The sequence below is a fragment of the Mus caroli genome, unplaced genomic scaffold, assembly GCF_978045245.1.
Source record: "Mus caroli unplaced genomic scaffold, Mus_caroli_1 scaffold_16, whole genome shotgun sequence".
Taxonomy (NCBI): domain Eukaryota; kingdom Metazoa; phylum Chordata; class Mammalia; order Rodentia; family Muridae; genus Mus; species Mus caroli.
In genome coordinates, this window is record NW_028227271.1 from 76516357 (window position 1) to 76542831 (window position 26475).

General features: G+C 46.8%; 1 protein-coding gene across 3 annotated transcripts in view; it reads left to right on the forward strand.

The window, feature by feature from the left end:
* Trio (trio Rho guanine nucleotide exchange factor) overlaps positions 1 to 26475 on the forward strand; it is a 286800-nt gene that overhangs the window by 93806 nt on the left and 166519 nt on the right. For all 3 annotated transcript variants that reach the window (XM_029469546.2, XM_029469548.2, XM_021182742.3), the window contains exons 2-6: positions 8588 to 8662; positions 15076 to 15190; positions 22269 to 22461; positions 24600 to 25112; positions 26283 to 26405. In XM_029469546.2, the coding sequence (XP_029325406.1) occupies positions 8588 to 8662; positions 15076 to 15190; positions 22269 to 22461; positions 24600 to 25112; positions 26283 to 26405 (1019 nt within the window). The remainder of the gene's footprint in view (positions 1 to 8587; positions 8663 to 15075; positions 15191 to 22268; positions 22462 to 24599; positions 25113 to 26282; positions 26406 to 26475) is intronic.

Below are 26475 nucleotides of genomic sequence, written 5' to 3' on the forward strand. Positions count from 1 at the left end.
TCCCTGCTCTGAAATGGGCGTAGGGCAGGGCACCAGGCCTGGTTAAGTGTTGAGTAAATTAATGGCTTTAGCTTTCAAGGCCGTATGCCGCCCACATTGGGATAAAGCTATAATCTTGAGGCAGCTGGACAGGTTCATTACCCATGAGCAAAGTTATGCTGGTCCTGTTTCTTGGACAGAAGCCATTAGCCTGCAGGATCGCGTCAGCGTCAGGGTTAATGATCCTTCAGCAGTCACACCTTCCACCACATAGAAGGACCTGGAAGAAAATGTCAGACTTCACTGTTTAGAATTCAACCTAAAATCAAACAAGTTACGAAACATGAGTTGTCCTCACTCGGTTTCTTACATGATTCCACATTCCCTGCCACCACCCCACCCCCTGCCGCCAGAAATTACCTGGATGGCCCACCTTGGTTGTGACTGGTTCCTCACAGCACAGATGAACTGCAGTGCACACTAAGAAAACAGGGACAGAACTGTCAAGGCAAGTAGGGTGGCTGAAGCACGGAAGGACAATGTCAGCTGCGTCTTGGGCCTCCATGTTCCCGGTCTTGCCGTGGTCGTCTGGGGTTTATTTCCGTGCCAGCGACGATGCAGTGCTTGGGTGGGAACGGGTGGCAGTTAAGATTGTCCAGCTAATCACAGCCTCCTCACCTCAGATCAGTAACAGCAGCGCGTGCCCAGATGCGCACGCATCTGTCAGACGGACCCGCCTGGGTGTGGAGTCGAAGCTGTTCTCTGCTCTCGTGCATGTTTTGTTCTCTATTAGACGATAAGCGTCTTCAAACAGGGACTGTGCAGGTTGGGGAATCCCCAGGGCTTAGCACATGAGTGTGTGTAAAAGTTCTGTCTGAACACGAGCGCCAAGTGAACCAAACAGCTCGAGGCTCCATTGGGGAACTGGCTACTACAAAGTTCTGCCACATTCTTGGATCTCATTAAAGATACATCCTTCCAGTGAGTTTCATGTTGGAATTAAATCCATGAAGCCTTTACCTCACTGACTCGTTTAAGGGTCTGTAACTTGCTGGAGTGTATTTGTAGCAGACAGACCTACAATATCCTAATTTTGCTGAATATTTAGAAACTTTGGTTTATGAATAAACAAGATAATGATTTAAGTGTTGTTTAGATGTAACTCGTGGCCACTCAAATTAATTGATTACTTATTAAGACTCTCGGCCTTGAGTAGTATATTTCCTCAGGAATGGGAAACCTTTATGCACATTATCGTAAAAGCAGAGGCTGACAAGATAGGCAGGACCCCTGAAGCCTGGGGAAGTCCCCATTCACAACCTAGATCACAGAGGCTGAATTGAGAATTTACATGTTAGAGAAGCTCTTATTGGTGGTTCGAGGATAGCCAGGCCTACAAAGAGAGACCCTGTCTCAAAATATAAGCAAGCAAAAAAAGTGGGCAGGAGCCAACATAGAGGTCAGGGACACTGGTGTGGCGATCAACTATAATAATCCGTAAGATTTACTAATGTGTAAGGTAATAAGATTTGGAGCTCAAATCCAAACCTGTGCTCATCGCTGGGATCAAGTCCTTTGTCCCGTGGCATCTGAAGCCTCAGAAGCCTCAGTTCTCCTTATTTGTTTCTTGTCTTTCCTAGTAATGGTCACCAACAGGCAGGGGGACACGACCGAAGCAAGCCTGTTGGCGACACCTGGCACTCACAGAAGTTTAAGTTGTGTTCTGTTCCTGTTGCAGAAAACATATGGCAGAAACCCGGAGATTCGTTCTGTCAGCTGTCCCACTTGAGCCCTCTGGGACTCAGGGACTTGGGACACATATGTGCTGACACGTAAAACAAAGAAGTTCTGTCTGGAGTTGTGTGGAGTTGACGTAGCTTCGTTCCCTCAAGCCCAGGCTGGTCACAAAGTCTCATGACTAAAGCATTTCCTTGCAACTGTTTTTGGGTGAACCCTGCTAACTGCAGAGAAGTAGGCCTCTGATGCCTGCACGATTCCTGCTCCCACCCCCCCCCCCACACCCCCACACCTCCGTACCCTCTCTGCAGTGAAAGTGCCGAAATGAGCCTCCTCCTAAGTCTTCTCCCTTGGTATGCTCCACCCTTCCTTCCTTTATCAGAGGTGAGACCAACAGTGATTAGGGCAGAAAATAATGTTTTAATTACATTGCAACAACCCCAAAGTAAAACCTTTTCCTATCTTAAACTACAAATGAAGGAATTGTAAACATAGTGCTATGGACTCGTCATTAAGTACATGAGACAGCAAGAGAACCAGCCACTTTTACTGGCCTGTCCATTGTGAGCGGTTTGGCAACTTTAGAATATGGTTAGTTCTGTGTTTTTGTGGACTGTACTCTGGAGCCCAGTTGTAGACTGGCGGTGAGGTTTGCCAGCTGCAAAGGGTGTTGTTTTCCTAGGGCTCAATGGCTGCTTGGGGTTTTTCTTTTGTTCAGTTTTCTGCCGTGCTCCCCATAAGGTGGGACACAGTGCCCAGTGCCTGTGACCAGTATTTAGGTCATTTCCAGGATGTGGCAAAGGCTTGAGTGCTACGGGCGCTGAGTGGGTTATGAATCCAGTATTAGGGTTCCCAGTGTGTGCAGTGTGCACACGTATTCCTGGGAACAGGAATGATGGGAGTGGGTTTTTGATGATGCGTGTAAGGAGTTCAAAGGGTCAGAAGTTGAGCGTGTGGTTGGGATTCTTTCATTTTCGCCTGGGGAGAGAATAAGTATTGGCAAGCGAGCGAGGCTGCACAGGAGGCAGATGTCACATCCGAAGGATTATGTCATGTCAGGGAGTCTGTGTCTTACGTGAAGGCATCAAGAAGCCACAGAGGAGCATCGTGGAAAACTGTTATGGAGAGCAGTAGAAGGAGGTGTGAGCTAGAAGCCAATTTTCAGGCGAGTGATGGGGTCAGAAGGACTACTGACCACTGATTAGGAGGCTGCAGATACAGCAAGGCCACCTGCAGGAATGCTGTCCAAGAAGGGTGGAAGGCAAGGGGAGCCAGGCGCGTTTATTTAAATGAATGAAATGCTTGATGTGATAATGGACTAGGATTTCTCTTAGCAATCAATCTTGGTTGGGCTGGTATCCATTCACATAGCTCAGGGATCGTGTTTTATCACTCTGGGTCAACTCCCCGGGCTCTTCTGCAAAGCAGTCTGTGGATCAGGTTGGCTTTACTGAACCATGTGTGCATGTATGCATAAGTGAGATACACATATGTAATTAGGGTGGCATCTGCTGTCAGGCTTTATAGCACACATGCACACACACAGAGACAGACAGACAGACAGACAGAGGCACAGGGAGATGGGGTGGGCGGGGACAGGTTGCCCATGTGATTTATTTTGAATCACTTAGTCAGAGAAATGCAATTTCTCTGTATGCTTCTTTGTTGGTCTGGGATCAGAAGATTAAGGGTGCCCTTGGCCATATTTCCTTTTTAATTTATGAAACTAGAAGTTGGAACCCCTTTTATAATAATAACCACAATATAATAATAGTCATTATATAATATAATGCCTTTAGACAACTGGCCTATTATATATTATGAATTAACTTCCAATGTACCATTAATGCATAGTTAAGACATCAACAAAGTCTACAGATTTCTTGGTTTATTTAAGGCATTAAATAAACAAGCAAGCCTTTCATCCTTTGGCAGTTCAGCTTGTCCTGCATATTTTGTGGGTAAGAAATGAAAAGCCAGAGCTATATGTTGACATTTCCTTGAGTCAGTAAAGCTTGTGCTCTTCCTGACTGTGTGCTGTTATAGGCTGTCACTAATAAGACAGGATGAATTAGCCAATCAGGGGGTGATTACTAAACACTAGAATCCGCTTTGTCGTTGTTTCCATGTGGTGGTTTGTGGACACATCTACATTCCCGGTGAATGTGATTCATCCTCGTGTCCAATCTGGGGTCATATGATTTTGTAAAAAGTGACATAAACATCAGTTGATTGTGCTTGCATTTTTTTATATCTTAGTAAGCATTCTGGTGAAAATGTAACCTTTGTTCTCTAACATCCTTCCATAATTAAATGCATTCACAGAAGATTCCGACCCATTAAAACACTTCCTTCCTGTGACACTGACGTGAGCTTTGCACGGCCACCCCACCCCCACCACACACACCTCGATAGCACTGCCTCCCTGCAGTGGAGCAGCATCCTGCAGGCTCTGCGCTGGAGCGGCTTGCTCAGACAGGGTGACGTCACCCTCTCTGCCGGCAGTGCGAGGGCGGGGCCACCGCACAGATGTGGAGTTTTATCTCCTGCCCTTTGTGTTCCGGAGCTCTGCCAATTACCTAATGAGTAAAATTCGGTAATTACCACCAAGGCTCGTCAGTAAGAGCAGCTACCAGCTTACTATTTAACATTTTTGCTGTGGTTGCTTTAGAACACTGCTTTAGTTATTAGTCTTACTTGTGGCATAACCTGTGCTCCCGTCAGTCATGCTTCAGTCTTTCCCACAGGCGATTTTTCGGTTTAATAAATGTAAGGTGGGGGTAGCTGACAGGCTCTGAGACCTACGAGGTGGCTGGGAAGCAAGCAGTCTGTGGGCAACTGGCAGACAATTCAGAACAAGGCACACGGGCAACTTTATCAGGAGCTCTGTCTGTGGAGGAATAATAGGGTTTTTAAATACCATGTTTTCCTAAAAGAAAAAAAAAACTTAAGTCAGCAAATGATTATGTGAAATTCAAGATGATTAAAATCTGCTAAAGGTCCTGAGTGGATTACCAAAAGAAGCTGTTTTAGTTTTAAACTTACTCTTTTTAATATATATTAAATAATATATATATATATTTATATATATTGTATATGAGTACACTGTAACTGTCTTCAGACACACCAGAAGAGGGCATCGGATCCCATTACGGATGGTTGTGAGCTACCATGTGGTTTCTGGGAATTGAACTCAGGACCTGGAAGAACAGTCAGTGCTCTTAACCACTGAGCCATCTCTCCAGCACCAAAAACCCTACTCTTACCTCAGTTGATTAGGTTCATCTTAGATCTATGTGCACATGTACATGGAAAGTGCTGTTGGGCCAACGAGCTGAGTGATGAGTGAGCGCTCACACAGCCTGGAGATGTCCTGTGGTGTGGCTCCTCCTGGGAGCAACCAAAATGGAGAGTTGCTGCTCCTTTATTGTTGGTTGATGTTGAAAATGGAAGGCCACCATGGTGGTCAGTGAGCTCTGTGGCTTACTGGGAATGGTTCTGTTGGAGTGACACCGCAGCCCTGACACAGAGTCTGATGACCGAAAGGGCGCAGTTGATCTGACCACTGCGCTGTTGGGTTGTTGACATTCCAGCTCCCCCCACCCCCATTCACCCAAAAGATTTCCCATTGTCAGAGACAACTGTGGGATCTCTCCTCCTGGAGCAAAGAGGGTAATTTTCCCTCTTACAGCTGTAATCATGGTGTGACTGAAGGCTAAATACCCAGAGCTGATCTTTTACAGACTGAAATAGAAAGTCCTGGAGGACACTGGACGAGCAGCATGGGGACAGACTCTGGTAGTTTGTTCCTTTGTCACCCGGTACTCAGAGATTTGGATACTCGCGCGAGTTCCCCGAGTGAGAGGAAGATGGAGACTTTTTTGCTGCATGGTTGGCAGCTTTTGAAACAGGAGAGATTCGGTGGCATGGGCTTAGTATTTATCCCAGGCTTACTGCTCCTGGCCAGATAGCATTGTAAATGTGTAACAGAATCCACTCTGTTGTTTAACATCAGGGTTGAGCTGTCTTAAGATGAAACTATTAAGATATGTAAGTGTGCACATTTAGAGAAGGGGAAAGAGGGAGGGGGAGAGTGGACTTGAAGCTAGAACTTCCCAGAGCCCTCTTTACACAGTCATCCCTCTGCTAACCAAGGCCTAACTGCAGATGCCCTCGCATGAGCATCCTCAGCACACACATTGTAGGCCTGACCCAGAAAGTAGTGCTTGTCAATCACTCCTTCCCTGGGAACCATCGTGCCCCGGAGTAGTAGTTCATGAAAGCCTACACCAGCTTCTTTACCTTTCTGCTCACTTTATTGTAGGTTTTATGTAACTTAAACGTTCAGAAAATGGGCACAACTAAATGCCCCTGATCTTGGTGGTTGCCTTCCTTGCCTGCTGCCCACCTTTTGCCCACCCTCTTCTAACCTCACCAACTTCTCTGTGCGGTCCTTGTCCATCCGCAGACCCTCTTGGTCACAGAAGTAAAAGTGTGGCTACTCCTTGGTCTCTGGGACAGAGAGATGGTGAAGAATCTCAGAGGGATCTCTTCTAACTGAGTTTGTAGCTGGGTAACCTCCTGTAGCCCCAGCAAGAAGAAATGCCTCCAGGAGAAGACCATTGAACCCAGCACCTAAAGCCTTTTAATTCACGAGCCAAGGAAGTCTTAGGCATCTGGCCTTTCTGTACTGTAGTCCAGAACCCATGGAGTATAGCAAAAAGCTGTTTATTTTTAATTTCTAAGAAAAATTATTTTTAAACAGCTGCACACTCTGACTTCATAAGTATTCTCTAGGGCATAGACATGAACCTGGGTGAACATTGGCTTGTTGGATGTGTCTGTCTGCGACCCTGAACAGTAGAAAAGGATTTCTCTTCTCAGACATCTTTAGGTTTGATCTATAGCTGCTGGTCACTCCATTCTCACTGGGATTCCCCAGCTTATGAGCCTTCTCATTATCTGCATTGATTACAGGCTGTCACTGCCTGTCAGTGGTTACTGACGCCACTGCCTTAGCTGCACGGCCATCTTTACCCACGAGCGGTACTGAATTAGAGCGGTACTGAGTTACCTCAATGGATGGGGAGCTGCCGAGATTAGCTTGAATTTATTCAAGAGTTCTGGAGGCACTGGGGTGAAATTGTAGCCCTCTGGCTCGGGTGTCTGCCATCTAGAAACCAGATCTGCTTCTCAGTCTGGTGGGCTGCCAGCACACAGCCATGGCGGTTCACACAGAAAGTTGGTGCACTAGAAAATGAAGTGGCCTGATGACCTGAAGACCTGAGCTCTGGCTCAAGTCTGTCATTCCCTGGCTGGGTCATGCCAGAACGTCCTCTCAGGGCTTTGGTCCTTGCTGCCTGCCTCTGCCTCAGGAATGCTGGGATTAAAGGTGGCTGTTGCCACCTGCCTGGCTCAAATGCTTGATTTATTTTTTTTAAGAAGGGCCACAGGGAACTTGTGTTTCATATATGAGGCTTGGGAAAAGCTGGAAGCGTGGGCCACTGACTCTGATGCTTAGTCTGAGGACTCTTTCTCCCAGATTTCTCCTCTCGGTTTCACATACCACAATGCAGTCCTGAGCATATATATAATCTAGTTTGGCCTTACACTGGGCTCTGTCCTGTCCACCAGCCAGAATAAAGTTAGAGCAGTGAATTCAGCATCATGCTCTTCTCCAAGTGCACATCCCCGGATTTGATTGAATTCTGGTGCCTTGACCTAAGGATCCTCCTGTGTTAGCTTCCTTGTTGCTGGGATTACAGCTGTGTGGCAGCGTGCCCGCCCGGTGAGAGACTATATATCAGAATGTGAGAACTGGGCCAGTGAGCACACTAGAACTCCACTTATTTAATATTAATACTCTTTACTTAGACCACATCTTTTACCAGTTGTGAACATGAAAGATAAAGTTTCACATCTTTTCCTTGTACTGTTTGACAAAAATGGAAGAAAAAAAAAAACAGGCCTGGGGGAGCTGTCTTGTGTTTCTCTGAGAGTATGTTAGTGATGGCAGATGCAGCTCTGGTTGTAATGGGCATTCAGTCCCAGAATGGTGACCTCCCTTAGAGTATCCTAAGGCATGAGCATGAGGAAGAAAATCTTTATCCCACGTTCCTAGGTGGGTGCTCTCCTGGTGGGCGGGCTGGGCATATTTAGGCCGCAGCTCACTCTACTTACGCATTGGCTTGTTCTAAGTTGTAGGCAGTATTCTGGCCTCTCGTAAAATTGAAAATTGTTCCCCAGTTTTCTAAGATTTTCTGTTCTTCAGTCCATGGCCTTGGCCACCGCTGAAATTGGAGTGGCAACAGGCTAGCTTAGCCATTGCTGCTCTTCTTCAGGGTATAACCCATACAACTTAGAAGGAGCGAGCCAGGAGGGAGCACTGGCCAGTGTGGGCTGTGCATAAGCCCCTCTGTGTGCCAGGCAAGTATTGCTATTAACCAGGCTGAGGAGACTAAGAGGAGGCATCGAGCTCCCCCTAGAGGCTTTGCTGGGCTACAACAAGCAGACTTTTCCAAAAAAAGCTGCCAGTGCTGCAGCTTTCTCTGGCAAATACCTAAATTCCACAAGGTTAAAAGGAAGATTTGGCAAATGACTGAAACTGATTACATATTGTGTCTTCTGGGGACAAGTTACCATGGCCAGCATGGCTTAGACTCTTCAGGGGCACTGTCTCTGGGTGTGTGTAAAGACCATTATTCAGCCCTAAAATAGAAGAAAATGCTGGGGACAATCTCGTGTGTTCACACAGGGACAGGTTCCCTAATTGATTCATTGGCTATGATGACAGTTGACGTTTGGCACTGGGTAACTTGGGCCTTACCTGTCAGTCAGGCAGCCTGGTGACACTTTTCTCTCTGTCTTTCAGGGTTTCGGAAAAATGATGAAATGAAAGCTATGGATGTTTTGCCAATTCTGAAGGAAAAAGTCGCCTATCTTTCAGGTAAAGTCTGACTTTTTAACCTGCTCTACTTGACCGCTTCGACACCGGAGTTCGCCTATGAAAGCATCGACATTTGTTGGACCTTTAAAATCCTTTATTCGTGAAAAATTAAGGCCCAAGGCATTTTTAAGGCAGCGTGAACATCCTAAGCCAGCTAGCGTTGCTGATCAAACTACATGTCTGTCACTCTGCAAACATTTGGCTGCGTTGCCAGAGCCGTTAAGTGGAACAGCTGCTTGTTAAACACCTCAGTGTCAGCAGTTGGGAGTGTGACCACAAATACACACTCAGGGGTTTTCAACCTCTATGCCTTGTCTCCATGGCTCTTCATTTCCTCATCGTCGAGGAAAGGCTCCTGTCCTTCAGCAGGTCCTCTCCTTCTGTGCTGCCATTCCTGGGGTTCTTAACAGCCACATCTTCAGGTGTCTGTAAAGTCTTTGCAGTCTACTAACCGATGCTTCCTCTTAAGATGATACCTGCCTTTCCTTGCTAGCCCTCCCTTCACAGAGTGGAGATTGACAGCCCAGCCCCCTGCCTGTGGGACATCTGTCCTCTCTCCGCTGCACAGCGAAGTCTGTGCTCAAGCCTTTGAGCTTTCTCCCTGGAATGGATGTGAGTGAGACTGCCCTGACCCTGGGCAGTCCTGCAGGATGCTGCTGTTCCCTGGGTACCCACCCCTTGCGCTATCTGAAATAAGCATGTTGTGCTGGCCTGAGGCAGGCTCCCGTGGCCTCTCAGGTTTAATTATAGCACAGTGGCCAAGATGCTTCTGGGTGTCCTGAGGGCATGTGGTTCTGTGTGTATTTAAGATGAGGCGTCTATGGCGTCTTTGCTTGCCCTGTCTTTGCTTACTCGGTTACACTGTCTGTTGATTTTGGAGAAGTGAATCTAATTAGTAATGAATCTGCATGACTAGAAAAGAGTGTAAAATAGAAAAAGGGGGCTTGAGTTGTTGGTAATACTTGGATGGATGGACAGACTGACTCACAGATTACAATCCACGGAGTTTTGAAAGCAGTGTTTATTTACTCTTTTTCAACTCGTCCCTAACAGTTTGTGGAAGGGCTTGTGCCAGTTTTTGAACTACTGGTCTCGTACTTAAAATCAGAGTAACTGAAAGATTCTACTTCCAAACCTAAGAGGAATCACTCGAAGTTCCGCAAGTGACCTGGATCTGGGCCTGTGTCTGAGAAGGACGCCCGCTGCCCCTCTGCTCCTGGGCACCCAGACCTGTGTTGTTCTGCTGCTCCTCCTGGAAGTGCCGGAGATGGGCATCAGACAGATAGACGGCCATGACTGCTGGGTTCTGTTTGCCTTCATCCCGTTATTAGGCAATTAATTCAGGGTTTATGATCATGGCATTTTTATTTAACTTACTGTAAAGCCTAAACCTTCTTGCTTTTTAACTAATCAATCAAAAAGAAAGAAAGCATTGATCTCATGAATCTTGAGTGAGAGTTTAAGTCTGCGGGGCTGGGGAGAGATGATTTCCAGTGACCACAGGTGAGGACAGAGCAGTTTAGATGATCAAGGCCAGCAGAGCAATAACCAGCAGGAGATAGCTAGGTGGTGCTGCCACACTTTTAGTATTTCCCAGCTTCTGACCAGAAATAGCTCATGACAATTTAGGCTATTGTTATCTTGTATATGAAAGGGAGAGTGGGAAATTGTAAAAATAAATTGATTACGTATACTGTATTTTTAGGAAAAGTTCCAAAGAAAGATATTCCCAGAAATTATGTTTACTTCTAAAATCTCTCTCTCTGTCTCTGTCTCTCTCTGTTTCTGTCTCTGTCTCTCTCTCCATTCCAGTACTTCTAAATGTAGATTTTAGTGGAGCTCTGGTGTGGTTCTAGAGCACTTTCATTCTTTCTCAAGAGATCCAATTTTCTCCCCTCTGTCCTGGAACTCACTCATCCACGTTGTTCTGTACTTCCGTCTGTAGCGTATCAGGAAACATCATGGTGCCTTTGCAGAAGCTCTGCATATAGGGTGGGCCTTGGAACTCAGTAGTCAGGAGAGTTCACTTCCCAAGTGCCAACCAAATAACAGCAAGAATCGAAGGCGCTTCATCACAGTGACTTGTGGAGTCTCAGGCCCGGCACTGGGATGGTTGGAACCGATTTAAGGTTGGAGTAACTAAAAGATTTTACATCTGAATCTGAGAGGCACCATGAGGAAATTCCTTGGGTCCATCCATAGAACACCAAGCCTCCGTCTGAGAAGGATGCCCGCTGCCCATTAGCTCCTGGGCACCCAGACCTCTGCTGTACTGCTCAGCTCTTCCTGGAAGTGCAGGATGTGGGCACATCCAGACAGACTGCGAGTTTGAGGATAAACAGGGCTACATAGTGAAACCCTCTCCAAATAAAAGATTTCCCATAGGAATGGAAGAGCCTTTATTACTTAAACCTAGTGAGAGCTGGAAGGACTTTAATAGAGGGAGCCAAATTTGATGAGTGATTCTGAGATACTGAGATATGCTTATTTGGTTGACATCTCTAAAAGCCAGGTAGGATTTCTGGAACTTGAACATGACATTCTCAAAATACACGTTATTCTTAGGACAGCAGCATGTGACTTCTGTACATGGTATGGTTTAAGTGATGTCAAAGGACACATCTATATGATGTTTAGAGTCAGGAGGATGCTATGTTGAAAGACACCCGCCAAGGCCAGGTGTTGGCAGTGCGATGATTTGAAGAGTTAGGCCGCGAGCGCTCCTCCCAGTGGATGCAGTGAAGACCATGGGGAAGGTGGCTGCAGAGTTCCTTCCTGCTGGAGCATGTCGCCCTCACCAGGCAATTCAGTCCACCAGCACCCTGACCTTGGACTTCCCAGCATCAGAAGCATAAGAAAATGAATTTCTGATCTCTATAGACTAACCAGTTCCTGGTGTTCTGTGATAGCAGCACAAATAGAGTAAGGCCAAGTTAGTGAAGAGGTCTCCTCCTCCTCCTCCTCCCCTCCCCCTCCTCCTCCTCCTCCTCCTCCCCTCCCCCTCCTCCTCCTCCCCCCTCCCTTTCCTCTCCCCCTCTCCCTCCTCCTCCTCCTCCTCCTCCTCCTCCTCCTCCTCCTCCTCCTCCTCCTCCTCCTTCTCTTCCTGCTGCTGCTGCTGCATCTGAGGACCGTTGCTCTGTTTCACGTCTGTCACTCATGGGCATCTCTGCCTATTTCAGTAATATGTTTGACTCTTTCAAGAGAGATGAGACCTTGTAAGTTACACTTTGTGAGAAGTATGCGGAAGAAGCATAGTTTGCACATATATAGGGCTCAGTAAGCACAATCCAAGGCATGGGGAGTCTACAGAAGTCGAGTGGCACAGGCCTCTGCAATAGTGAGAGAGGGCATCAAGGAGGTCCGCGCAGTTCAGCTGCTGCATGGAGCTCCTGTGGTTTGGGCCCAGACAGCGGCTAGTTCCGAGTGCTTGTGTTTTGTTATATCTGCTGTGTTGTTGTGGGGATTGGACCCAGGACACTTCCCGAAGTCCTCCACCACTGAGCCACATCTCCGGCTCTAAAGACATGCTCTTGAAAACCTTTCATCACGACATGTCAGCCTCAGCAGCAAGAGAGCGGGAACCAGATCCCTGGGCTGTCTTCAGACTCTGTCCGTCCGTATTCTGTCTTCTCTTCTACTCTTTTTTTTTTTTTTTTGTCTTTTTTGTTTTTTGTTTTTCGAGATAGGGTTTCTCTCTATAGCTCTGGCTGTCCTGGAACTCACTTTGTAGATCAGGCTGGCCTCGAACTCAGAAATCCGCCTGCCTCTACCTCCCGAGTGCTGGGATTAAAGGTGTTCGCCACCACGCCTGGCTTCTCTTCTACTCTCACTCTGGATAATTTTGATACTAGTTCCAGATGTCATATCATTTATTTATGAGTATCTCATATATGTCTATAAAAGATAACTTAAAAACCTCAGCATTATCAGACCTAAACATTTATGTAAGTTTATTAAGTGTTAAGTAATAATAATTTTCATTATGGAGGCTGACTCTTTCCCCTTATTTGAAAAGACTTTTAAAGACATTAGGAAATGAAAAATAGTAAACTGTTGTATGTCCTATCTTAGTGATAACAGATTTTTCAAAAACTATAGCCATTAGCATTACTATAAGACTATTAAATATTTTCAGGATGACTTACTACTTATCAGTAGCCTTTCCTCCTTCTTCCATAAATGTTGCTCCCGTATGACCAGGAACCTATGACTTACTCACGTTTCTGCGTCTTTGTCTTCCACTGTCTTTAGAGGACAGCCCAAGCACTGGTATGAAAGAGTGTTCTTGTTTGTGGTCCACCTCAGGCCACACTCCGTGGTCCTTTGTATTCATTTCAACCCTTGAAGCTTCCCCTGAGGCTGAGGCACTTGTCAGGCTCATTGTGAAGATGCCTTTAGAACATGTGGAGTACAGCCCATGGAGCTTCACTGTAGCAGCCCACAGTGTAGCAGGCACTGCAGCCCACACTGTAGCAGGCAGTGCAGCCCACACTGTAGCAGGCATGCAGCCACACTGTAGCAGCCCACAGTGTAGCAGGCATGCAGCCACACTGTAGCAGCCCACAGTGTAGCAGGCAGTGCAGCCCACAGTGTAGCAGGCAGTGCAGCCCACAGTGTAGCAGGCGTGTGGCCTGTGCAGCCCACGGTGTAGCAGGCAGTGCAGCCCACAGTGTAGCAGGCAGTGGAGCCCACAGTGTAGCAGGCGTGTGGCCTGTGCAGCCACACTGTAGCACCATGTGATTTGGTGCTCGTGGTTCAGGGTTGCTCCCATTGAATTGATGTTGTAAATAAGTTATGTGGCTGAACAGTACATATGGATCAGCTTACGTATTCAGTCTCCATCAAGTCTCATTACTGATTAGAATGAATGCAAAGTCAATCTAGGACACTGTAAAAGAAACATTAATATTCCCTCTGATAATGTTTTGTTGGTGCAGAGAAAATAAATAGAGTTCCCTGGCTTGAAGTCTGAGATCTGAGAGAAATTCTCAGAGTTGTAGAACTCAATGAAGGATCCACTTGGGAATGCTGAATTCTCTTCTTATGCTTTTCTATGCTGGTTGGATATAATTTAAAAAAAAAAAAGGGTGACAGTTTCACCTCCATGTCCAGCCAGGCTACACTGATTCCAGGAGAAACCTTCCTGCCATCCTGTCCAGGTCAAATTTTCTGTTTTCCCCGTGTTCCTTATGGAACTTTTCTCTGACCCTTAAACCGACCTGGCTTTCCTGTCCAATTTCTCGCTCACCTGTGTTTGTTCTTTTTCTATTTGAATGTATTTTGATCATGCTTTTCTCCTCCAGTTCTTCCCAGATCCTCTCCACCTTCCTACCCCCCAATTGTTTTTTCTCTTTCTAAATAAATAAAAGAACCCCAAACCTATAAAAACAAAAATCAAAATGAATAAGCAAAAGACCAATTAAGACTCCCCTCCACCCAAAACCCAAACGATGCAAAACAAAACAGAAAGTCCACAAAAAAGCAAACACTTAGTTTGTGTTGGGCACCTACTACTGGGCAGGAAGCTTGTAGGTCATATGCCCAGTGAGACTCCGTTGGGAAAAACAGAGTTTTCATTTGCCAAACAAAGGGTATCAGTTGCAGTAGCTTCTTGGTTAGGTGTGGGACCTAATGTCCACTTTGCCCTCTCAGTGTTGGGACACTGACTAGGTTGATCCTGTGCAGGTCTTTTTTTTTTTTTTTTTTTTTTTTTGGTTTTTCGAGACAGGGTTTCTCTGTGTAGCCCTGGCTGTCCTGGAACTCACTTTGTAGACCAGGCTGGCCTCGAACTCGGAAATCCGCCTGCCTCTGCCTCCCGAGTGCTGGGATTAAAGGCGTGCGCCACCACGCCCGGCTCCTGTGCAGGTCTTACAATGTGCTGCCACAGTGTCAGTGCCTCTGCTCTGTGTGGAGGATGCTGTTGCCTTGGAGTCTCCCACCTTTGGCTCTCACAGTCTTGCTGCCTCCTCTTCTGTATAGCTCCCTGAGCAGGGGAGTGTAAGGGAGTTAGAGAAATGGGAGGAAGAGAGAGGGGAGTTAGAGAGTGAGAGCAAGGGAGAAAGGCTTGTTAAGGTCAGTAAAGCACGTGTATTAGCATACCAGAGTCCTCATCTCTCCAACCCTTAAAGAAAAGCATTTCTTCTTGTACATTAGAAGAAACAGAAGCATATCATTTGTGACATCCTCCAGTCACCGCTTAAAACCCAGACATTTCCCGAGTCCCGGGAGAGCATGAGATGCGCAACGATGACAGAGGCGCTAGGTTTTGTACTTCCTTCCTGACTGTGTGGTAGGGTTAGCCACAGTTCTGCCTGAATGGATGGATGGAGATGTTGGACTTGGAAGGGCATGTAGAGCGTTCTGTCTGTCTGATCTTGCCCCACCTAAGTTTGTTCCCAACGTTTATTTTGTAGGTGGTAGAGATAAGCGTGGAGGTCCCATTTTAACATTTCCAGCCCGCAGCAATCATGACAGAATACGGCAGGAGGACCTCAGGAGGCTCATTTCCTATTTAGCCTGCATTCCCAGGTAAGCTCTGTGTGACTGCCTTGCCAATGTTTTCTGAAGTTCTCTGTCTAGAAGACAGCTAAACCATAGGTCTAGTTCCAAAGAGAGATCAAACATAAAATTAAGATCACGATCTTTATTTTTATTGCCACTTTTATAACCATCGTCTGATTGTTCAAAACACTCTGGCTCAGGAACCAGAAGGCAGGCCTTCATGATTGCAGAACGTTGAGTGTTGCTGGTGGACCTTGGATGCTCATTTAGCTGGGATTTTAGGATCTTACACTGCCGAGTTGGAATGTAGGAGGAGGTCTTCAGTGAGTCTTACAGCAAGCTCCACCACCCCAGATTATCAGAAACTTGTTCTTTTTGACAACCTGCATGTATCTTTCTTACACTGAGCTTCCGTGCATTCCAAGTATTCTTTTGATGTGTAGCGTGAAGTTTGTGAGACATTCAACATCTTTATCAGGCGGCCCATACTATCTTACCAGTTTGGAGACGCTGTTAAATCTGAGAGATTAGTGACAGGGTTTCGGTATGGATGTTGACCAAAACCGTGGGCAATCAGTTTTTTATTTCCCAGAGAGTCTGAGTGAGGAGCTGTGAGGAGCCGAGGCAGTGTAAGATGGGAACAAAGCATCCAGCAGAGAGACTCAGGAGGAAGTCGCCCTCACAGAACAATTCTCCTCTCTCTGCTTCCTGGTGGTCCACAGCGCACCCAGCCCCTTCTTGATCCTGCTGCCACAGGCCAAGAGGAAAGCTCTCCATCCCTGCTTCAGTTGCTTCTGTTAGGCTTGAGAAAAGTGACTCCTGCTGTTGAGATCAGTGCAAGGGGTGTGAGGTAAATAGAGCCACCATCGAGATAGCTCTACAGGTAGAGCTGACTGTCCTCAAGCTCAACAGCCTGATGTCACTCCATGTCACTTCCAGAGACTTACATGATGGAAGGAGGGAACTGACTAGACAGCTGTCTGCTGGTCTCCACATGCACACACCTACACTTACAACTAAGTTTAAAAGAGTTACATTTTTTAAAATTTAAGTTGAGGTACCTGGAATGGGGCCACCAAAATATGTGGTGTGAGACCAACCGTCCTGCACTGTTTAGACACCACGGTAGGTAGTTGTGCCCTCTTGTACTGAGCCTTGCAGTAGACAGAAGTCATCAGTGTCCTTGACAGTGTGACTTACTGAGGGTATTCTTGAGGTTGTCCAGTAAAATATCCACTGGGACACAGCCAGTGTGTTTCTGCAGTGGCCAGTTGACAGAGCCTGCAAGGCTGGGGCTGCGGTTACCTCAAAAAGACGTGTGGCCTTAGCGTGTGCAGGGCCATGGAGTCTATGCCTGGCACCTGGAATTGAATTGGATATTCCTTCAGTTGACTCAAAAATCATTAGGCTATTGCAAAGGTATGTGCAGCTGATAATTGGTTATCTGGTTATAACATCTACATTGGTACAAGTGGAAAGGTTTACTTTCATGGTAGTATACAACTGTTCATTTACACTGTGACTTAGCTGGTTGACACCCTTCAAACTGTGTGTTAAAAATTATGAGCCTATATATAGAAGTAGAAAGAACGGTGCAGCAAACACCCATACACTTATAACTGAGTTTAACCATTTTTTTTAAATCAGATTTTTTTGATTTGTAATTTTCCCTGGGTACTGTGTGACACCCACATCAGCACGTGACTGTGTTTGTAGTGCTTCATCTCCTGAATGTAGTCACTCCATTTCATTACCGTGATTTGCTTTTGTATTTCCAGTCCCAAGTGACAAGGAATGGCATTTTGTTTGTCTTTGGTTAAAAAGTAAATTCACAAGTAACCGAGGCATCCACCCAGGGATAATGGAGAAGCTCCAAGGTGGTCCTGATGGAGAGAGGTGGATACAGCCCGAGTCCCTTCTGATATTCTTCAAGCTCAGTGCCTCCTGGGAGCACTCTAGAACAGTGGGATCAATACATGTCATCAGCAAATTAATAGCGTGGCCATTTTCTTGGATGTGGAACTTTGCTTGTAATACAATTTGTGTGATCATTTGTCGACATTTGTGAGAGGCATGAACCTGGCTCTCCCTTTCTGGGTAGGCTCCGATCCCACCACTATTCTTCTGAGACGGGAAGGTAGCCCTCCCTCCCTCCCTCCCTCCCTCCCTCCCTCCCTCCCTCCCTCCCTCCCTCCCCTCCCCTAGCTCCTGGCCAGGCAGTGCGGGATTCACGGTAGGACTATGTGGAGAGGTTTGCTGATGGGTGCAAGGATCTCTTCCTTCCATCCTTGTCTTCTGTTTGCTCTTTGTCCTGCTGTCACTAAGTACACCAGACTTTGTTCTCTGGCCACGAGTCCCACCAGTGAGCACAGATATGACTTGTGCTGCTGTGGTGTTTGGGTCACTTCTTTCCTCGCCTTAGAAATCATCAACAGTTTGAGAATTGCCATGCAAGTGTGACAACAAGAGTTTGTATTCCCAGGGCGCACAAATGCCAGGTAGGTGTGGTAGCCTGCTTGTGATGCCAGCCTCGGAAGGCTGAGATGGGGATTCTCTGAGCAAGCTGACTAAGGAGACTAGCAGTATCGGTGAACGCTTCATTTGATTGAGAAACCCTGTTTCAATGAATAAGCATAGAAGAGTTTTCTAAGATTCCTATATCACCCCTGGCCTTTGATAGGTACATGCACACATGTGCACATGTACACATGTATATTTAGCATCCACATACATAGACACAGCCAGACACAGTCAAAAGTGGAAAAAGAGCAAAAATTCAACAGTTTGGAACAGCAGTGTTTCCCAGGTGATCTCGTGGGGTCCCTAAAGCAGTGAACGTAGCCTCTGGGTGGCTTTTGCTGTTGCCGTTTGAACTTTATCTTGTGTTTCCTAAGTTCTAGGGTGTTCTACCTTCTTTAGGATGCTTTCTGGTCGCTAAGTGGATAAGCTCTCCTGACTCCCTGACTCTAGTTGCTCATGAGCAGTGTGAAGACAACCAGTGCACTGATTTGAGACTGCTCGTGAGGCTCTCTCTCTTCATAAAGCTACTAGATTTCCTAGTTAAGAAAGTCACATCATCCCAAGATCCGTTTCTGTCATCATGTGGAACATGTGGCATGTGTCCCTTTGATAGTGGCATATAGCAGTTGGACTTTGGGGTGCTGGCAGGTCATTGCTTTTCCTAGGATGCCTAGCTTTGGATGTGAAGACAGACGCTGCAGAAGGCTGCACGCCCAGCTCAGTTCATGTGCAGTGACTGCCACTTTGTGGGGAAGCTACCGGGTGGGGCCAGAAGGTTTAATCCTCCTGTAAGCCATACAGGCCAGGCATAGTACAGTCTGGTTTGTTCTCTGCATGCTCCTCTTGGTAAGCCTGGAGTTAAAAGGGATTCCTTTTAAGCCTATTACAAGAGGGGCCTTACAGTTTTATATGCATACTACCTAAGACCATGCTAGGAAGGAGAAAGATAGGTTGCAAGCTAATTTTAATAATGCTTAATATCCATGAGCTGGGGTCCTAGGCCTGGGAAATGGGGCCAGGAAAGAGCTGATGCCTGTTCCTGTGGTGTTAGCCATGTGATGGCACTAGCCCTGCCCAGGGTGGGGAGCAGTGTGAACTGTATACTGTATGAGACTTGGAGCCACCTGTCAGCCACAATCAGTGGAGACCTGTATGGGATGTATGTGAGTACCTTTCTCATTGCTGAAGCCAAATATCTGGCAGCAAAGGATTTTTGTTTGTTTGTTTATTGTTGTTTTATGTGGTCTACGTGGGGTGTACAAGCAAGAGCAGGTGTCTACAGAGGTGAAGGTGGTGGATCCCTGGAGGCTGCATGTGGGTGGTAGGAATGGAGCCTGCGCTCTCTGTATTACACTATGTGCTCTTAACCACTGAGCCATCTCCTCAGCCCCAGGGTTGAGTGTGACTCACAGTCTCACCTGATAGCAGTCTGTCATAGTGGAGAGGGCTGCCTGAGCAGAGCATTTCAAATCATCGTGGACAGGAAGGGAATGGACAGAGGTTACAGGAAGGGGCCAGGACAGAATACAGCAAGGATGCGTTTTGGAATAATATCATCATGAAAAACCCTTCAGGGAACAAATTCACTGATTAGGTCAGAACACCCAAACCACCACCACCACCTGTGATCTTTTTTGGAAATACCATCAGAAACTGCAAAAGGTGTACTGTACTAGTTCTCTGAGTCTAGTCAGGTTAGCAAGATTAACCACCACAGGGAGGTGACAGCTTAGTCATAACATTTTTCTAAGCGTCATTAACACTTGTATAGTGTTATAGCTTTCTTTGTGTTACCTCAATAAAACACCCTGACCTAAGCAACTTGGGAAGGAAGAGTTTATCCTTCCAGGTCATAATCCATCACTGGAAGTCAGGGTAGGAAGTCAGAGCAAAAAGCCTGGCTCAAGAACCGTGGAAGAATGCTGCCTGCCTGCTGGCTTGCTCTCTGGCTCGTGCTCATCCAGCATGCTCACACAGCTCAGACCCACCCATCCTCCCAGGGTATGCTGGGCCCTTCTACACCAATTATGACAGTTTCTCACAGACACACTTATGAGCCATCTGACCTGGGAAATCCCTCAATGGAGACTCCCTCAGATGACTCTAGGCTATGTCCAGTTGACAGCTAAAGCTAATTAGGACAGGTGATAAGCAAGACTGTTGGGCCATCTGTTTTCTCGACTGGGCTTTAACCACTATGCCCCTGTGCCTGTGAACCAGGTCTCTGTTGAGTTCCACAACAGACATTTCTGGAATATTTATGTGACACACCTCCGTAGACTCATGTCACTGTCCTGTGAACTTTGCATTTGTTAAGCTTTGAAAGCTGGTTACAGTGATCGTACGAGACAGGGCAGGGAGGAAAACAACATTCATTGAGGTGTTTGGAGGGCGGAGGACAGAATGGGGAGCCAAGCTGGTGCAAGAGAGAATGCTGTTAGCTTTAGATGTATTTTTTTTGCATTGCACCAACATCTAGCAGTAACCAATGGCTTTCTGGACTTCCAGCGTGAGTGGGTTATCTCAGTTTGGATTCCAGTGAGAGTGGGTTATCTCAGTTTGGATTACACAGGCAGAAGTTTTAAATGCAGGCTGTTCATGTTAGGTGCAGACCTCCTTCAAGCCTCACTGAGATTCCTCCAGGTCTCAGGTTTCCAAGGCTTGTAGGCAGTCTTTACCTGCTTATAGTCTGGTGCCAGCGTCTACCCAAGGTAGACTGTTGGAGTCTGTTTTGTAATGATGGATTGTAGGTGAGCCTTACCTCTGTAAGTCAGTATTGAATTTCCATAAAGCCTTGACGTAAGAACGTAGTGTTTTCTTCCTCTCTCAGGATACCTTGATTCTCAGTTTTTTGTTTTCCTGGTTTTGTTTTTTGTGAGACCAAGTACCAGGTAGCCCAGGGTGGCCTGGAACACAGAATAGAGTTGAGGATGACCTTGAACTTCTCCCAAGTGTTGAGATTACAGGCGTGCACTCCCACACATAGTTTATGTAGTGTGGGTTCACACGTGGTGCGTGCTAGACAACCTGCCAACTGAGACACACTTCACACTTATTGACACTTCACACTTAGACACACTTCACACCGCACTCTGTTGCAGATGTGCATCGTGGTCACTCTGTCTGTTCCAGTTTGAGATTTAATGAAATGAGCAAGTGCTTCCCCCCCCCCCCGCCCCCCGCCTTCCCTTAGAGATGGGGCTTGCTTGTTTCCTAAGCCAGGCTCAGTCTTGGCTTCTGTGACCCTCCTTCCTCAGCATCCTCTGTGCTAGAATGGAGGCACTGAACACCATGCCTGGCTGCAGCTGACATTTTTGTTTGTTTAACTGCCAAGGTTTTAGAAAGGAAAACCATGTTACTCCTAACACAATTTGGATTTGTGCCAGGAGCCAGGATTGTTCCCTGCTACCACATTTCATGATGATATGAGTGTAGTCTAAGTACAGATATACACCTAGACTTTCCTCACAGAGCTTATATGATGTCAGGAGCCCCCTGGTGGAACAGGGTTAGAGGAAAGGGACCACAGCCAGACTCTGGAAAGTGCTCAGCATCACCCTGCTTGCCACTGGGTTGTCGTCTTTGCTTGTGGCCTTGGAAATCCTGAAAGTAAAGTTGTTCCCAGCTTGGGCTCTGCGTGCCACACTGTGAGTTTGTATCCTCTTAGTACTTCCCAAGGGTCTTTGTCTGTGATAGTTACTAATCGAGTGTGTGTCCCATCAGTGAACAACAACACAGAGAAGGCAAGAATGCAACACTATATCTATGAAGAATTAAAATCTTAAGGACTTTTGAAGCTGAACTCTCTTTGAATTCACTGTTCTGCCTCATTCCTTTGTGGTCAGGTTCTGGTCTCTTCTGGTGTCAGGGAGGGTGGGGGTCCCCCATCTGTGTGTGTGTGTGTGTGAGAGAGAGAGAGAGAGAGAGAGAGAGAGAGAGAGGTCTGTCCGTCCATCCATCCATCTGTCTGTCCACATCCCCATCCGTCAGTCTGTCAGACTATCCACCTCGAACATGCCTGTTGGGGAAGTGCATGCATATTTGTGCCCAGGTAGATGTACTTGTGTGGGTGTGCTCACAGAAGATCAGAGGATGTCAGATGCCCTGCTCTAACAACTTTTGCCCTTATTCCCTGGAGTGTCTCTGAACTTGGAGCTAGGCTGGCAGTCAGCAAGCCCCAGGATCCTGCTGTCTTCATCCCCTCACAGTGCCCGGTTACTGGAATGCAAGGCCATACCCAGTGGGTTTTGTTTTGTTTTGTTTTGATTGTTTGTTTTTGTTTTACCCATCTTTTTTTGTTTGTGTGCCTTGCCTGCCCGTCTGTCCCTTCCCCCATGCAGTAATCACGAAGGCCAGGAGAGGGCCTCAAATCCCTTGGGACTGGAGTCATAAATGGCAGGGAGCTACCTTAGGAATGCTGGGAAAGGAACCTGGGTTCTCTGGAAGAGCAGCCAGTGCTTTCCACCCTAACACACCCCGGTTATGAGTGTGGGCGCTTGGGGCTGTGAGCCCCAGTCCTCATACTGTACGCACTGCAGCCACTGAGCCGTCTAGCTCACTCATCCTCCTCTCTCCTGCTCTGCAGTGAGGAAGTCTGCAAGCGAGGGTTCACAGTGATTGTGGACATGCGCGGCTCCAAGTGGGACTCCATCAAGCCGCTGCTGAAGATCCTGCAGGAGTCCTTCCCATGCTGCATCCACATAGCTCTGATAATCAAGCCCGACAACTTCTGGCAGAAACAGAGGACGAATTTTGGCAGCTCCAAATTTGAATTTGAGGTAAGGCTCGCTCTGGGTAGCCACATCCTAAAGTCACAGGCAAGGCTGATGATAAATCAGCTGGTGCATCCTCACCACAGCGGGCTGATGACAGGTCTTTAAAGCCGAGTATCAAGCATGGCCTACATGCCTTATGTGTGCGTAGTAAGTGTTTGTTATTGCTTAAAGTAGATGCCCTCGCTCCCTCTCCTGGTGTGGTGGCTTTTGATACAGCGGTTTGGATTTCAGTTCTCTGGGATTAGGGTGCGGGGCCACTGTAGCTTGGAAGAAGTCTGTCCCCGTCACTTGAACAGCTCCCCCTGTCAGCACCGGCTGTGTGGTTGCAGATCCGGGCGGCTGCCTCATCCTGGGTATGAGGGAATGGCAGGGGCAGTGAGCTTATCTGGTCATCGGCAATGGTGAGACTCACCAGCCACTGTACATGTTGTCTTTCACTTGTAAAAGTGGACGGAGTCCTTTAGAACTGTAGAGTTCTGCATTCAGCTGGGCCTGGACGATGGCTGTCAGATGGTTATAAAAAGTAAACCAAAGCCTGCTAATTTATTTTCTTTCCCACTGAGAGCCGCCTCTCCTTAGGCCACCACAGTTCTGACAAAGGCTTTTGATGTGGTCAGTTTAATGGGATGATTAGAGGAGAAAGTATTGCAGACGGCTTGACTCTTGGCTCAGGCCCTGTTCTGTAATAGGACTGGAATAGTTTCTTGTAATAAATTCTAACCATCCCTGGTGGAAGAAAGGAAGAGCGTGCTGTCTCTGCCATCTCTGCCTGAGTATTAGGTTTCATTGGAAACAAACCATGTTTTAAGGTAAATAATATTCCATAGTGAAACAGCATCAGCTGTAGTTGTCAGTGTGTCTCCTTGTGTGTACGACTTGGCTTTTAAAATACCTCCCCATAGTGCTAATTTTCCTATCTGGAATTAAAATCTGATTTTAGCTTAAGTTTGAAACTACTTTGAAGTGGTTTAAGTAAAATATAAAGCATACTTTTATCCTCATACACAATAAGTGGTAATTTTGAAAGATAATTTACTGGCTCTTAGGTATTTGTTATGGAAAATTTAAAGTGAAATGTATTTTAATTATACATGTTCTAAGTAAAAAAAAAAAAAGGTAGTAGTTTTGCACTCATACAAGTATTTGCTAATGTTATTTATTAGTCTCTGACTCCGAGCTCCTGACCTGGCTGTTTCTGCATGGCTGCCAGTCTCGCTGTGGGTGGATGCCTCCATGAAGGTTACTGATGGCTCAGCAGATGGATAAGAAAAAGCCCACTGTAGCACACTGTAGGCTAAGGCAGTGCAGGTTTGAGCCACTCTCTCCAGACTGTTGCCACGTGCTGATTTTTACACCATCCAGCATGGAGATGTCACTTCTAGGTTTGTGTCTGGCTAGAAGTGGCAGAGGTGGTGTAGACAGTCTGTTTTTCTTTCAGTTCCAGATCAGCTCAGTTTCCATTATGTTTGCATCTTATTATCCCAGCCTCATGATTTCCCTGAGGCATCTAGTCAGCATCAGTGTGCTTCACACACACACACACACACACACACACACACACACACACACACACACACACCTGCACATCAGGTGAAGTTGAGAGTTCTGGCTTAGGCTGGGATAACCTGAAGCTTCGTTAGTGTTAAGTTGGGATTCAGGACATGCTATGCACAACGGTTAAGCTGTTCAGGTGTGGGTGGCTATCATAGGGAAACTGCTATTTCCAGTGTCTTTAACTGTGTAGGACTGTGGCAGGTTATCACAGGGAAGCCGCAATTCCCAGTGTCTTTACCCTGTGAAATCACTTTCAACAGCTCTCATCTGAAGCCTGAGATATTAATGACTACCATTTAGGTTCTTCCCATTCTTCAAGTGGAATCTAGTTGATTTGGGGCTTATGGAAATCACAGTTGGATGCTGCTGGGCGTTCTCACTAATGTCTACTTCAATGGAGTTTTTATCACATTGATAATGAGCCTCCCCTCTGCATTCTGGGCAGGCAGATCCAGACAGAGACTGGGTCTTCTATAAGCAGATTCCTTTTCACTTGGGGACCTCTGTGCGACCACTGTAAGTTACAGGATGATATGATCACATAAAACTGGTTCATCTTCTCATACGTATTTTTTTTCCTCCTGAAGACAAATATGGTCTCCTTAGAAGGCCTTACCAAAGTAGTTGATCCTTCCCAGCTAACTCCCGAGTTTGACGGCTGCCTGGAATACAACCATGAGGAGTGGATAGAAATCCGAGTAGCTTTCGAGGAGTACATTAGCAATGCAGCCCATATGCTGTCACGGCTAGAGGAACTTCAGGATGTTCTCGCCAAAAAGGAGTTGCCTCAGGACCTAGAGGGGGCTCGGAACATGATCGACGAGCACTCCCAGTTGAAGAAGAAGGTGATCAAGGCCCCCATAGAGGACTTGGACTTAGAAGGGCAGAAGCTGCTTCAGCGGATACAGAGCAGTGACAGTTTCCCCAAAAAGAACTCAGGCTCGGGCAACGCAGACCTGCAGAACCTCCTGCCCAAGGTGTCCACCATGCTAGACAGGCTGCACTCCACCCGGCAGCACCTGCACCAGATGTGGCACGTGAGGAAACTGAAGCTGGACCAGTGCTTCCAGCTGCGGCTGTTCGAGCAGGATGCTGAGAAGGTAAAGGGGGAGGGGCATGTCGACCTGACAGGACAGGGGGATGCTGCTGGGTTAGTGGGTCTCACAGGCAAGACTGATGCGATCAGGTGAGAAAACAAAAGGAGAAAAGCAGTAGGTCTGTTTGTGTTACCACGACCACACCACAGCAGAGGACATCCAGAAGCCGTGCTTACATCTGGCTTCCAGTTCTGTTCACAGCGCAATGCTCTGCTGCTTTAGAAAGTGTGCAGGCAAGGCAAGGGTGGGCTTTTTGTTGGTGGTGGTGGGGTTTTTGTTGTTGTTGTTGTTGTTGTTAAAAGTACAAATTTCATGCTTGTATTTTTAAAAGCAACAACTTTATATATAGATTTTTCTGGTGCTGCCTCTCTCCTCAAACAAAGCCATCAAACCCCATTCAGACCTATAGCTGTGTCTTTTGTAACAAGAGAGAGAGAGATGCCATTGAAAACGCGTTTCTGTGTGATCCAGGCAGTACTGCCCTGTGCTCTCATGTGCTGTTCCTGTGTGCTAGAGACACCAGCTGGTCACAGGGAATGTTCATTCATCACCAGCTAATGTATTCTTTGCAATGCCAAAGAAAAGGACACTTGCAAACAGGAGTGAGTCCTTTGCAAGCCATGAACATGGATGAAGCCATTCCTCTTAACTTGTGGGCATTGGTTTGGTTTGGTTTGGCTTGGTTTGTTTTTTCATGGGCTGGTTAACTTACTGTAGAGTAAAAAAAGAAAAAAATTATATTAGAAAATTTTGATACAGTACATTAAAAGGACTTTTAGTCGGGTGACAGTATCACCGGGTTACAGGAAACCTAAGCTTAAACCCCTCAAGTCCTTTAAAATCTTTTTGTTAGTTTTGTTGTTTGCATTTGCTCAGGGTTCTGTGTCTGTCTTGTGCTAAAGACGGTACTGTTTCAGTCAGCCGTTGGTAACCTGTGTGGATCCTAACTCGGAGATCAGAGAGCCCTGGTTCTGGCCGGAGCAGTGTGACATCTCTAGAGGAAGGGCTCTGGGCACAGAAGACAGGAGTTTCCTTTAGCGTGGGGGAGACTCTCTAGAGGATCTGATGCCATAGAAGCACCTGCTTGTTCCCGGGAGCTCTGGGAGCAGGGACTCCCCTCCCCCACCCTGGGCAGGCATGCGGTGCTTCCAGCCTGTCTTTTTCTCCCGGTAGATGTTTGACTGGATCACTCACAACAAAGGCCTGTTTCTGAACAGCTACACGGAGATTGGGAGCAGCCACCCGCACGCCATGGAACTTCAGACGCAGCACAATCATTTCGCCATGAACTGTATGGTAAGCCGCTGTCAGATCCCACAGGCCCTGCTCCACCAAAGGCTTTTAGCAAACGGGAGGCGTTAGTGGC